This window comes from Protopterus annectens, chromosome 15.part0, assembly GCF_019279795.1.
Source record: "Protopterus annectens isolate FY-2018-M chromosome 15.part0, PAN1.0, whole genome shotgun sequence".
In the NCBI taxonomy this organism is placed as follows: Eukaryota; Metazoa; Chordata; order Ceratodontiformes; family Protopteridae; genus Protopterus; species Protopterus annectens.
In genome coordinates this window covers 603,570,168-603,583,335 of record NC_056749.1, presented here as the reverse complement: position 1 = coordinate 603,583,335, position 13,168 = coordinate 603,570,168, and the positions used below count along the sequence as shown (strand labels likewise).

At 39.6% G+C, this 13,168-nt stretch overlaps 1 protein-coding gene across 5 annotated transcripts in view; it reads left to right on the top strand.

Moving 5' to 3' along the window:
- The window catches only part of ARR3 (arrestin 3), a 535,442-nt gene that overhangs the window by 436,658 nt on the left and 85,616 nt on the right, over nt 1-13,168 (top strand). For all 5 annotated transcript variants that reach the window (XM_044057442.1, XM_044057444.1, XM_044057443.1 and 2 more), the window contains exons 13-14: nt 1,875-1,958; nt 8,492-8,515. In XM_044057442.1, coding sequence (XP_043913377.1) covers nt 1,875-1,958; nt 8,492-8,515 — 108 coding nt within the window. The remainder of the gene's footprint in view (nt 1-1,874; nt 1,959-8,491; nt 8,516-13,168) is intronic.

Below are 13,168 nucleotides of genomic sequence, written 5' to 3'. Positions count from 1 at the left end.
TGAATGGCATACAATGCAAATGTTTAAACATGTACCAAATACAAGTGCATTCTGTAGTGAACAAACCTTAACATGCACACTGTAATGAGCAAATATTGTATGAACATATACTGAACAATTTTATTAGGCAACCTATTGCCAGACCACAAGTGCATACTATCGGGAAACTGCAATTTTATCAAATAAATCTTCAGTAACAAGCTTACATGCACATTGTAGGGAAAAAGCACTGCATGCATAATGTAGTAAAAGGTGAACAAACCTTGCATGGATAACATGATGAAAAAGTAAATATACTGCACATACAGATTGTAGAGAATCTTGTGCTTGCATGTTTTAAATAGCAAACCCTGCATAGGCAGTGTAGTGAACCAACCAGTAGGTGCATATTTTTATGAACAGACCCATCACGCAGTGTACTGAGCACACATCCCCAAAGAGTCTGTCAAAAGCACTGATGGTGGAATTTGATCTATAATCCAGAGTCAAAGAAATATAACCACTGGTGGCAGAAAATGATAAGTTAGTCTAAACAGTTGCTTATCTCCTAATAAACAGGCTGTCCATCTTGTTGTCCGTTACATGTTCAATCTAGGAAAGCAGTGTTTTATCTCCTTGTACCTTTCCCAGAACTGCTTTATGTCTAGCCCAAGCAGTCTTGAATTCCAACTTTTGTTTTGAAACCACTGTTTCCTCAAGAAGATTGCTTAACATGTCCATTATTCTTTAAGTGAAACAATGCTTCTTCACATGTCCATGAAATAAATGTGCTTCACTCAGCGTATCTATCATTCTGAAATATGCCACCTTACTAGACTTAATAGAGTGCCTTGAAATACCTGCATATTTCTGTAAAGTACCCCTCTTCCTCTTTCCTCTTGTTCTTTTTTTTTTTTTTTTTTTTTGCCTGCCTGCATTTGATTTCTTGCATAGGTCTGCCTTGCTTTAGTTTCACACTCTAAGTACCTGTGTAAGCATATACAATTTCTTGAGGTGAAGCTTTAGGTACTGTGTATGGTATTTCAGCAATCGTGTACAGAGGACAGGATGGACAGTTTGCAAATAGACGATGGCTCAGACCAGTCCAAGTAATATATCTTCACAGAAAAAGCAACATAACCATGAGACAACCATCCTGAAAGGGTAATGGGATAAAAGCAATATGAAAAATAAAGAATGCACTACACAAACATGAATCACGGACAGAAAAATGTATAAAAATATATTAAACTTAAGCTTTATCTGCCTGAGTTAGGGTAGCTCAGGTGACTGTAAAACACTACAGCACTTACCAGAAAAGAGTAGAGGATGTTCCCCAGTACCCTATCCAGATTTCTGCTAATCAGTATTAATACTGATTTCTACTAATCAGTATTGATACCACTGTGGGTTTCCCTGAAAAGACAGGACTGGCCTAGTGGGACAAACCCAGTCAACAGAAGTATAAATTAGAAAACAATAAAAGAAATAACTTCTCAAGTGAACAAAGAGACAGGTAGAATGCCTGGACCAAGCATCTGCTGTACTAGATGTCTATGTTTTCGTGTTATGTTGGTGAACTTTCAACAATATACACAAGTCTGTGCAGTATATGACACCCAGCCTATCTCCACGGGTGCAGAACATTTTACTGATGGGACAGTAAAGAATTGTTTGAACCCAAAGTAGTCCTGATTTTTCTTGCCTTTCTCTGCTTTTTCCATCTTGTTGAGTTTGACATATCTACAACACTGCATTTGTGAACAATAGTTAGTGCTGTGACAAACTTATCCCTCATTACTTGTCTACTGAGCTGTGCATAAATATCAATAAATGTTTGAACAGTAGTCAGGGTTTGGCTAACATTTCTTCTCTTTCTGCATTTTTCATTTCAGCTTACAACCAGGGATGGACAAGGAAGTTTTGGGAATCTTGGTCTCCTATAAGATCCGAGTTAACCTGGTTGTATCCAGAGGAGGGTAAGTAATAGGTCTGGCTTTCTCAGTTCTCATGTTATAGTTCAGTTAGGTCACAGTTAATGTTGTAAGGGCTATCTCTTCAAACTTCAGTGCTTAGTGAATGAGAAAATTATGATGTAGGGTAAGTTTATCACACTAAATAATATAGACACGAGTTTGACTCTTCAGGCTAGCAGAGGGTCACTGGTGACTAACCAAAGCAAAACTGTTTGAGAATGCATATTCTTTCTTAATGAATCTCAGGCTCTGAGGCCAGTAACCAGCCACTATTCATGTGAGCAGAGAAGGCTTATTGCAGCTAAAGCATCTGATCAGTCAAACTGAATACTAATATTTTCCATGTGTAACACTATTCTGAATGCACTTAACATCTACATAAAGTTGAAGGTGTCATCTGAGAAGGCTTGGGCAAAAGGAGATAACTTGTCTAGCTAAAGAAACTATCTAGTGCAGTCATATTCCAGAGTATAAGATGTTATTATAATGCATTTGTCAATTTGCATTTGGGACAAAGGATGTCATTAGAAGCTTAAGGTGAACCTCGTTTTTACTGATATAGCCAACTTTAGTAATTATCACTTGATAAGCACCTAGAACTGAAGGGTGACAGGAGATTTTTCTTAAGTAGCCTCTCTGGTACGGAATGACCTTACATTCATTATATTTTATGCTACTAGCAGCAGCACTTTTAAGGAGGGAACAGAATCTTCCTTATTTGGAGACTGGCTTTTTTCATTTCCTGCTTCTCATTTTTTACCCCAGTTGTTGGACTTGTCTAGGACATGATGAATATGATTTTGCCAAAGAGGAGAGCTGCTTTCTAGAATACCTTGCTGATTTATAAATAACAACACAGGATGGGTATGCCTGTAAATCCTGGACATGTGTATTAACAGAACTGTTATGCCTGCTGTAATATATACTGACATTTAGGTCTGTCGACCTCTGAAGATGTCTATGGCTATTATCATTACTGCATGTTTTAAACTGGATTCTAAAGTTCTGTCAGATAATCATCCAGGTGAATCAAGAGCTTCACCCTTTTCTCTCTGATAGCTACATTCAACCATATGTTAGGATCATTTAGTAGATACAAATGCAAAACAGGATGCTTCATAATGTCATAATATAAAGTCTTTTGTTGTTTATGTACTCTGTTGTACACTGTTTTCTAACCCAGGACATGGATGGAAACTAGATTGTGAATCAGCCCAGTTATCTAGTTGGCAAACAGACACATGAATTGACAAACACCTTGACCTATATCTGAAACTTTATCCAGAGCTTGGGCTTAACCCCTGGGCTTGCTGTGAGAGAGTATTAGGAAATGTGATGACTCAGCAACCATTGTATGAAGGTAAAGGAAGGAGGAACCCGACATCCCACCAACATAGAAATAAATGATGAAAGTTGTATTGCTGTAATACTGTGTAGAAGAAAAGATAGTTGCCAAATACTCCCACTTGTTCTGTGGTAGACAGGGCTAAAGTTCTGTGTCTCAGCCAATCTGTATTTGAACTGTAGGCCAGGTGATGGAGGATCTAGCTGTGGGGTGGCAGAAATTAACACCTCAAGTGCCATTTATTTTGCTTCACATGGAAGATGATCAGGTGGTGTCTTTTCAGCTATAACTAGGAAGGGAGGTGTGGCCTAGAAAGGTGTGCATGCACCCTAGTCAGGAATGAGGGCAGATGGTAGTGCTATCCTTATTGGGCTCAACATTGTTGACTTCTACGTGCCTGCTAGCTGATATACCAAGAGGATAAGGGCAATATCCAAACCAGACATGGATTACATGGCATCAAGTTTCTGACCTCCTCTTTCCATTCCTGGTCACAAAAAGATAATAGGTTTCAAGAGGCAAATTCCACCTCAAAAGGAAGAGTCTTCACAGAATGATCAAGAATGCCAAAGCAGCTGTGCAGAACAAGAAGTTGTGATAAACAGGGACCAGGGGAGGGAGATGTAATAGTTAGGGTGTGGGAAAAGAAAGAAAAATAAATAAACTGTACCAAGCAAGGGCTCAATCAATGGAGAGAAGCACAAGAAACTGAGCATTATTTGAAGCCACGGTGTGGCAGACAGGAAGGGATATGTGATTCTGGGTGCAAGAAGCATGTAATGAACTGCAGTAATTAGAGACACAGTACATCAATGGCCACATAATCAACAGCATGAAGACTGAAGGATGCAACTCACCCTAGGATCCATGGCAGAAAACAAAGATGTCCCTCATCTTGATGACTAAAGTATCAAAAACCACCATCCAAGGCACTGGGAGTAAACAGATCCAGTAACACAAAGCATGCAATAAAAGATTCCTCAGCTGTATCTCTGAGTGGTCTACTATGTACAGCAAGCAAAAAACTAAAGGGTAAGTTAACTTATGTGCTGCAGCCATTTTATATATATATATATATATATATATATATATATATATATATATATATATATATACATGCTATATAGCTATACATCTGGAATGCATGCGGGCTCTGGAGTGTGGTACGTTCAATATCTGCACTCTAAGATAAGGGAAGAAGTTTTACGATGATTGGTGATGCCACAAGTCAAGAAATTAAGTTCCATAATGTTAGAAGGTGAAATATTTTATGTATCACATGACTTTAACATCTACAGCAGCAGGCTCAAATGAGATCATGGCAAATATGATCAATGCATTATGTGAGATAGGGGAGAAATGGCTCCTAAGGGTATTTATAGCAGTATGGAGAGAAAGGCATATCCCAGATGACTGGAGAATAAGCATTCTAGTGCCACTGTACAAGAACAAAGCAGACATATACAACTGTGTGCAGTAGAGGTATCAAACTTCTGTCACAGTAGTAAAGTTCTGGGCAGACTGCCTGATAAACAAATGTACAGAACAATAGAAAGTAAGATGAGAGATGAGCAGTTTGGATTCAGATCAAGTTGCAGCACAACTGACCGAATGTTTGCAGTGAGACAGATAGTTGAGAAGAAGCTTGAGATGAGGAAAGTATCCAATTGGACATTCATAACAAGGTCCCAAGAATGCTAATTTGTGCAGTACTGCATTGGTTTAAAGTCCCAGAAATATTGGTAGAATTAGTGCAGGCTATGTACAAGAACCCAAAGATACAAGTACAAACAGTGTTCAGACTCACAGAGGGGGTTTCCAGTGGAAGTGGGTGTGTATCAAGGTTCAGCTCAGAGCCCACTACTATTCATACTGGTGATGGACTACATTATTCCACAAGTCAGAGAGGACAGATCAACAAGGTTGTTGCATTCAGACAATGGCACTACAAGCAGATTCTGAACAAAAACTTCAGCAAAGGACAGAGAAATGGAAAGAAAAACTGAAGGCACATGGGAAGAAAATGAGTACAGAGAAGTCAGATGGAATGGCAGCAAATGGGCCAATCAGAAGAACTTGAGAACCGAGACAGAAGGGAAAACAGTGGAACAAGTTAACAGCTTTAAATACCTGGGAGTGGTGGTTGAGGAGAAGGGAAGTCTGAATGAGGAGGTCAAAGTTAGAATCTGAAGGGCTCCAGCCAAATGGCACAGAGTGTCAGGGGTAGTGTGTGACAGAGGAATGCCAATGAAACTGAAGAGTAAGGTGCACAACACAGGGGTGTGACCAGTGATACTGTATGGTACAGATACCTGGGCAGTAAAGGCAAAGCAGTTGAGGAAACTAGAGGCATTGGAGATGAAGAAATGAGGACATCGGAGCAGAAGCCCAAGTAGCATCACTTGCAGAAAAGGTCAAAGAAAACAGATTATGGTGCTTCAGGCATATATGCAGAAAAGCAGAGAACAATCTGGTAAAGAAGATTTGGGACACACTGGAAGAAGGCGAGAAGAAACAAGGTCATCCAATAAAGAGATGTACGGACTGTGTGAAAAAAGACCTGTGACAGTCAATCACGACTGTTGAAGAAGGTAGGAGAGTGGCAATGAATCGAGAGAGATGGCAACAGTTGATGTGCCACTAAAAACAAATGAAGAAATATGGGGGGAAAAGAGGGATGATGATGATGTCTCTTACACCTACATATTCCATTTATCATTTTTCCTCACTTTTAGGATGGAATTACTTTTCTCATTGATTTGATGTGCTAAGAGTACCTTTTATCTGGTGTCTACCTCTACGATAAATATGGAATATGTGGGTCAAGTGACACGAAATATGTAAATTTTTATATTAGGAAACACATTGATGAGTGGTAAAGCCACAGGTTACAAAATCACATTCCATAATCACAGAGTGTAAAATATTTTATATATCCCAAAATGTAGAGAACTATATAGTCAACTGATCCATTTTTTCTTGATTTGTAGTTCTGAATTACTGTTTCCCATCTCTGGCACCTACATATTACCTTTATTCACTTTTCCCATATTTTAAGACTGAATTATTGTTTCTCATTAACTTCAAGGAGCTGCACTAATTACACAAACTGTTTGTTAAATTGGGCTTTAAGTTCTTTCTACAGGTTTTGGTGAATGGAGTGTCTCATGGATAGTTTTCCAATCTAGTTCTAAGGTACCTTCAATATTTTTCACTGTCCATTCATTTTTTTATATATTTATAGCCAGAGTTATCTTAAAGCTTGTTAGTTGCATAGTTTATTCACGTGTTTCAGTTAGTTTACTCTTACTTAGTTCATCTGGTTGGAATCTGGTGCATTTTGCCCGATTGGCTAGATGTACGCACATTTTATTTTTATGAATTTATTTTATTGTTTTTTTTTTTTTTTTTTTTTTTTTTTTTAAGTAATATCATTCATTTCTAAGAGGTTGATTCATACAGGCAGTCCTTTTTTGGGTTGGTTATGTATATTGCAGCACATCAGTGCATATAAATGCCTTCACTGAATGTCAACAACCTTACCAAAGACCAGTTTAACTTATCATTCTTCAGTCTAGTGTTTTGTTTAACAAACCAATCAGAAATAAATACAATAGCCCCACTATGTGATCACAGTCTCACCCAATGAGAGTACAAGTAAATAAACACAAATACCAAATACAGACTGTACCATCATACTAACAAAAATAGTTAAAAAAGCACATTATGTTAAAAAAGAATCATTTAACCCAGGAAGTAGTAAAGCGCCCCAAAATAAATAAATAATCCACTTTTTTTTTTTTGTGGATTTATGAACACTGTTACACAACATGGTAAGCTCATGTATGAAGTCTTAGCCCATTGTGTAGCCACATCACTCCATGCATGGAGCACATATTGTGCTTTGAAAATAGTTGGCAATTTATAAAGAAGGAGGCAGCTGTATACAGGCTGGTCTCATCCCCACAGATTATGGGATCAGAAACATATACTAGCTGTTGTCCCAACAGTACAATGCTGCTCAACATTACACAGCTAAGCAATGTCATCAGCAAAAAATGTTTTAACTCCATACAAAATGCACTATTGTCATCTGGTTATGGTGTGGACAACCTCACATGTCCCAGTTCCAGACAGTGATAAAGCCAGGCACCCACCAGTGGGAGCACCTGCTGTACCAAATCACCTATTACCATATTATGGTAATTGTCATTAGTCCACTGTCATGGCAAATGAATCAAAAACTTGATGAAATGCTGTGTGGCATGAAAGCAGAGCACAGAATGGAGTAGCTACCGCTGAGTAAAGTATCAGCAAATCCTCCATAGTGTTTCTAAGGAGACTTGTAGCAGGCACCTATTCCCTGACTCCCCATGGTCAACTGCCTTGTCACATAACTATTCACTCTGTGACAACAGTTCACATAGTAAACCACTGTATATGAAATATGCACACCTGTGCATGAGTCAGGTGAATTTTCTGTGCATTGCCTGTTATTACCATTATACATGTTTATGAATCACAGAATTTTAATGACAGGTCAGTATTTTTAGCATAGAACACATAATGTGTTTATGTAAGTGCAGACTATAGTTAGGAACTGGAAAATGGTGCTCATTCAGAGGGTTTTTATCAGTATGTCCTTCATACACATACCAACTCTACACAATGTGTGTTGCTTTGTGGTATGTGCAGACAAACTATAAATGCTGATGTCTATGTATGACAGAGCAAGAGAGATCAGTAGATTCATTCAATGCCACCAGTCAAGGCCGTTTCCTCACATTTTAATACTTAACAGATGTGCATTAGAAATCAACAGCACAATTCAGTTATATGTGAAAGAAGGTGAATCTGTCTCCATTAGCCATCTTATGGAAGTATAAAAAGCTTGCAGTCCAGATATGGGAAAATCCACAAAATGTTACCCAACCCCTGTGACCTGCAGACCAGTGCTCATAGGCACGTGTCTTCTAAATACAGAGCTTTTCATCACCAATCTTTGTAAAACAATGTTGGCATGAGGTAAATTATTTCTACCATGATTTTTTTTTCCTACTGGGCCTTTTCATCTAATACATATAGCTGTCATTTTGCTAAATTAATATAAAAGTAATTTTAATATTTACTGTCAGATGTGTCCGCTTGTCATGTATATTTTTGTTAATTACATTTTATCTTTTATTTTCAGGATTCTAGGAGATCTAACTTCAAGGTAAGCCATATATTTTAGGGAGCCAGCATCAATTAAAACGCCACTTACTTGTACAATACAAAAAGTATAGATTAAAGCTGTACCAAGTAAGGGATGGTTAAATGGGTTGTTCAAATCCTTATACTATGTAATTTGAGGTTGTAGGAATTAAGCCCATATCATCCCTTATATATTAAGTTATCCAACCTGGCCTGAGCAGGTCTCTAGGCTGTGTGATGAATCTTTAGGACTACACAAGCATGTTTCAGATTTTGTTATCCTGGCAGTGTTACGTCTTCTAAATCTATTGTTTTGCTATTATTTTCCAAGCACTGAAAAGGAAAAAAACAATATAAAAATGCATAAAGAAATGGTGTTTGACCTTTGGGTGGATTGAAAATAAGCCTAGTTAAGAACTGTTTTATCATTTCAAAGAGTCTAGTTTAGGACAATTTGTTATTCTAATATTCCCAAAATCTTTGAAAAAAATATTTTACTTTCTTTCCATTAGTAACAAAGAAATTTAAGATTTTGTGAAGAAAACTACCCTGTTGTATTTCAGAAAGATAAACTATCTTGTATTTCAGACAGAAAATTAAAAATTTGGTGTATTAATATCCCAACTGGGAGATGCTATTTGTAATCCATCTGCACTACAGCATCTTACATGCTGAATTTCTAGCCATTGTATTGCTAATGTTGATAATTTAGAGAGAAAGTCATCAGATTTACAGGATTAACTTCTGCCATCAGATTTACAGGATTAATTTCTTTGAGACAACAGAACCAAATTGTATTTTGTGAGATTTTTCACTTTATAAAATAGCTGAGAATGTAACAGAAATGCAAACATTAATTAGTCTTGTTTGTTGGAAATACACTAGACATTTAATGTTTCAGTAGATACGTTGTTTAAAGTTATACAGGATAGTTCCTGAGCTCCATTGGAGTGAATGAGTTAATAAAGAAGGTCTGTCAGACCATTGCTTTTTTTGTTTTCACTTTTGAAATGCAAACCTGAATACTTACTATGTTAATCCATCAAGCATTTCTCTCTATTATAGTGTGTGTATATACATCTATATTGCATCTATATCTATATATAGATATAGATATAGGTATATAGATATGTATATTTTACATGCACACACACACACACACACACACACACACACACATATATATATATATATATATATATATATAGGTTCATAGGTAGGTACTAGGCTATCTGCCAGAAGGCATTTATAAGCCTAGCCAGAATGTGTTGGCTTTCGCCGCCCCCTTAGATTAGATCCCTGTGCCTCTGTCCAGCAGAGCCACTGAAGTGACCCCCGGGGTAACTTCCCATCCACTCGTCAAGGTTTCTCTTGAAGAATGCTAGCGAGGAGCTCTGCCTAATGTAGATTGGAATCTTGTTCCAAAGCATGGGATGTCTGTGGGACAGGAATCTATCCCTCCAGCACATCCTATTTATTGTTGTGGTGAGGTTTAGATCCCTAGAGCGTGTGGCTCGAGGGGATAAGGTTTTCTTTAGGTGGAGCATGTCCATCAATTCCGGGTTGGACATGGCCTTGTATGTCAGGAAGAGATCACCTCTGAGCAGGCAGTATGCAACTGAGTACAACTGGAGTTTCTTCAGTCGAGCAGCATAGGGCATCTGTTTGAGGCCAGTGATCCTCTTGGTGAGGTACTTCTGTGGTCTTTCCAGCTGTTGCAGGTGTTTTGTAAGGTACTTCCCAAATGGGGCGTTGTACTCTCTGATGGGTCTGATGAGTGATGAGTAGAGGGGCACAATGACCTCTTTTGATCTGGATGCAAACCCTTTTGTGATTAGGTGGGCCACATAGAAGGATTTTCTAACCTCTTTGGTAATGTGATTATCAAAGGAGAGACTATTATCTACTTGGGTCCTCAGATCCCTTATTACGTTTTCTGTATCTAGGGGACTACCACCTATGTGGTAGTTTGTAGGTACTTTGTTATTTCCAAAGGGAATAACTATTCACTTTTTGGCATTTAGCTTGAGGCCATGATTTTGACACCAGGTATCTGTCTCAGAGAGACCCTTTTGGAGGATGTCGGTGTCAGCTGGAGAGTCAATTATAGCCCCTAGTTTGCAGTCATCTGTGAACTTGGTCAGCCATAGTCCTCCTGTGCTTGTCTGTACCTCTGAGAAGTATATGCCGAACAGGAGGGGTCCTAGGACTGAGCCCTGGGGAACACCACTTGTAACCGGTTTAGAGTCAGACCTAGCTCCTGCAACTGTCACCATGTGGGTTCTGTCCATGAGCCAATTGGCAACCCATCTTGTGACATAGGGGTTTATGTTCAGGTTGGTGTGCTTGTCTATAATACCAGAATGGGGAATGGTGTTGAATGCCTTTGCAAGCTCTAGACAGGCTGTGTGTACCACCTTTCCCTCATCTATAGCCTTGGTAACTGTCTCAAAGAAGTCCACCAGGTTTAGGAGGCATGATCTGCCCTTAACAAAACTGAACTGGGTAGGGTCCAGTGTCTGGAGGTTCCCAATGTCTCTGTTAATGAGTTCCATGATGATGTGCTCCATAGCCTTGCAGACCAAGCTAGTCAGGCTTATAGGGTGATAGTTCCCAGGGTCTGTTGCGGATCCACCTTTGTGGAGTGGAATAACCATTGCTGTGCACCACTCTATGGGTACGTAACCTGTGGAGATGCTGAGTTTGAAGAGAGTGTTTAGGTGAGGGGTTAGTTTGTCTTTGAGCTAGTGTAGGATGCAGCCTGGGACACCATCCGGTCCCATTGATGCTGTGTTTTTGGCTTTGGAGAGGGCTATTTTAACCTGAGTGTCTGTGATTTCAGGGGCTCTACATTGCTCTGGTATGATTATGGGTCCTTTTGGGGGTGAGAGGGGGGTGATGTTTGCACTGAACCTGTCTGCCAGGATGTTGGCAATATTAGTTGGTTCAGTGTATTTTGTGCCATTCTGCACTAACTCCGAGCAGATCTGAGCATTGCCACTTAGATTCTTGACATAGCTAAAGAATGCTTTGTGCTTATCTTTGGAGTCCTTGGCAAGTTTTCTTTCAAAGCTCGCCTTGGATGATTTAATGAGGGATCGTAGTTTCTTGCTGATACTGATCAGGGATGTCTTCCCTTCTTGGGATTTTACTCTTTTCTGTACTAGTTTCATCCTTCTATTGTATAGCTTGTTTATGGCAGTGGTCCACCAGACTGGTTTCCTTTTCTTGGAGGAGTGAGTATTGGTTTTGCTTGAGATAGAACGATCCATGCATTCTTGTAGGTGCCCGTAGAATGCATTAGTAAAGGATTTTGCAGCTTGGACAGCGTTATCCTTTAGCATGGGGGCTTTGAAACTTTCCACCTCCGCTTTAAGTAACGTGAAGTTTGCTTTTGAAAAGTTTTTCATGGTGGTTTCCTTGTCCAGGGGTGGGGGCGGAGTGTGGATATCCAACGTGATTTGTTTATGGTCAGATCTAACCAGTGAGGGGTTGACCTCCAGTGTGGAACACCGGTCGCCCATGTTGGTGATGACCAGGTCCAATATGTTGTCACCTCTGGTGGGAGTGTTGACCAGTTGTTCCAAGGCATTTGTGCATTTATAAATTCTAGGAAATGTTGGGCAAGGGAGTTAGTACTTGAGTAGTTCTCCCAGTTAATGTTTGGGTAGTTGAAATCACACAATATTAGGGTGTTTGGTAGGACCTTTATGTTACCCAGTGTTTCCGGAAATGCGGAATGGGGGTCCTGGGACATGGTGGGTGATCTGTAGCAAGCTACAATTTGAACTGCAGTTTTGCCCATTGTTAGTTGTACGTGGATAATCTTTGAAGGATCATGCTGTGCCACTAACCTGGAGGTGTGAGTATCCTTGATGAATATGGATATTCCCTTGCATTTTGTATTTCGGTCTGGGTTCTGTGGCCGAAATGTATGGTATGAGTTGTAGGCTGGTAGTGCTGGGGTGCTCTCTGGAGCCTTAAACCAGGTTTCTATTGCTGCACATATATCGATTTTCTCCATACTGAGGAGTGCCTCGAGTGCATGCATTTTGAGGTTTAGACTTCTGGCACTGAGTAGTATTATCCGCAGATTTTTGTTACTTGTGCTATTTATGGCGGCAGGTTTGTCTTTTGATCCTTGCCTAAAAAAGCCACTATGGGGGTGGCAAGAGCCTTGGCCAGTATTCAAAAGCCTAAGAATGACAGGTGCAAGCCATCTCTAGCGAAGCAGCGTGGCTTGTCGAGCATGTCATCCCAGGTAGACGGACATTGGATCCCCTTTGAATGACACCAGAAACTTAGCCAATTGTTGAAATTGATAATTTTTTCTTTATACAGTGGTACATTCTTGGTGAGGGCAGGATGCTAATCAGGGTCAGGGTCATACCGGCCTGGGCTATGTGATCAGAGAGCTCTTCCATGTCTCTTTTCATGTAGTCCAGGGAGGTACGGCTCAGGTTATTCACACCAACATGGACAATGACAGAGTTGAAATTTGTACTTGTTCTGGAGTGACCTGAGTGCTTGTGTTATGTGGCGGATCCTGACACCCGACAGGCAGCTAACAGTAACTTTCTCCTTATTCAGCCTAGTGAGTGGGACATCAGTCTGCCTGACTATAGAGTCACCTATTACTAGTATGTTGGGTATGTTATTTTGCCTTGAGGGCTGT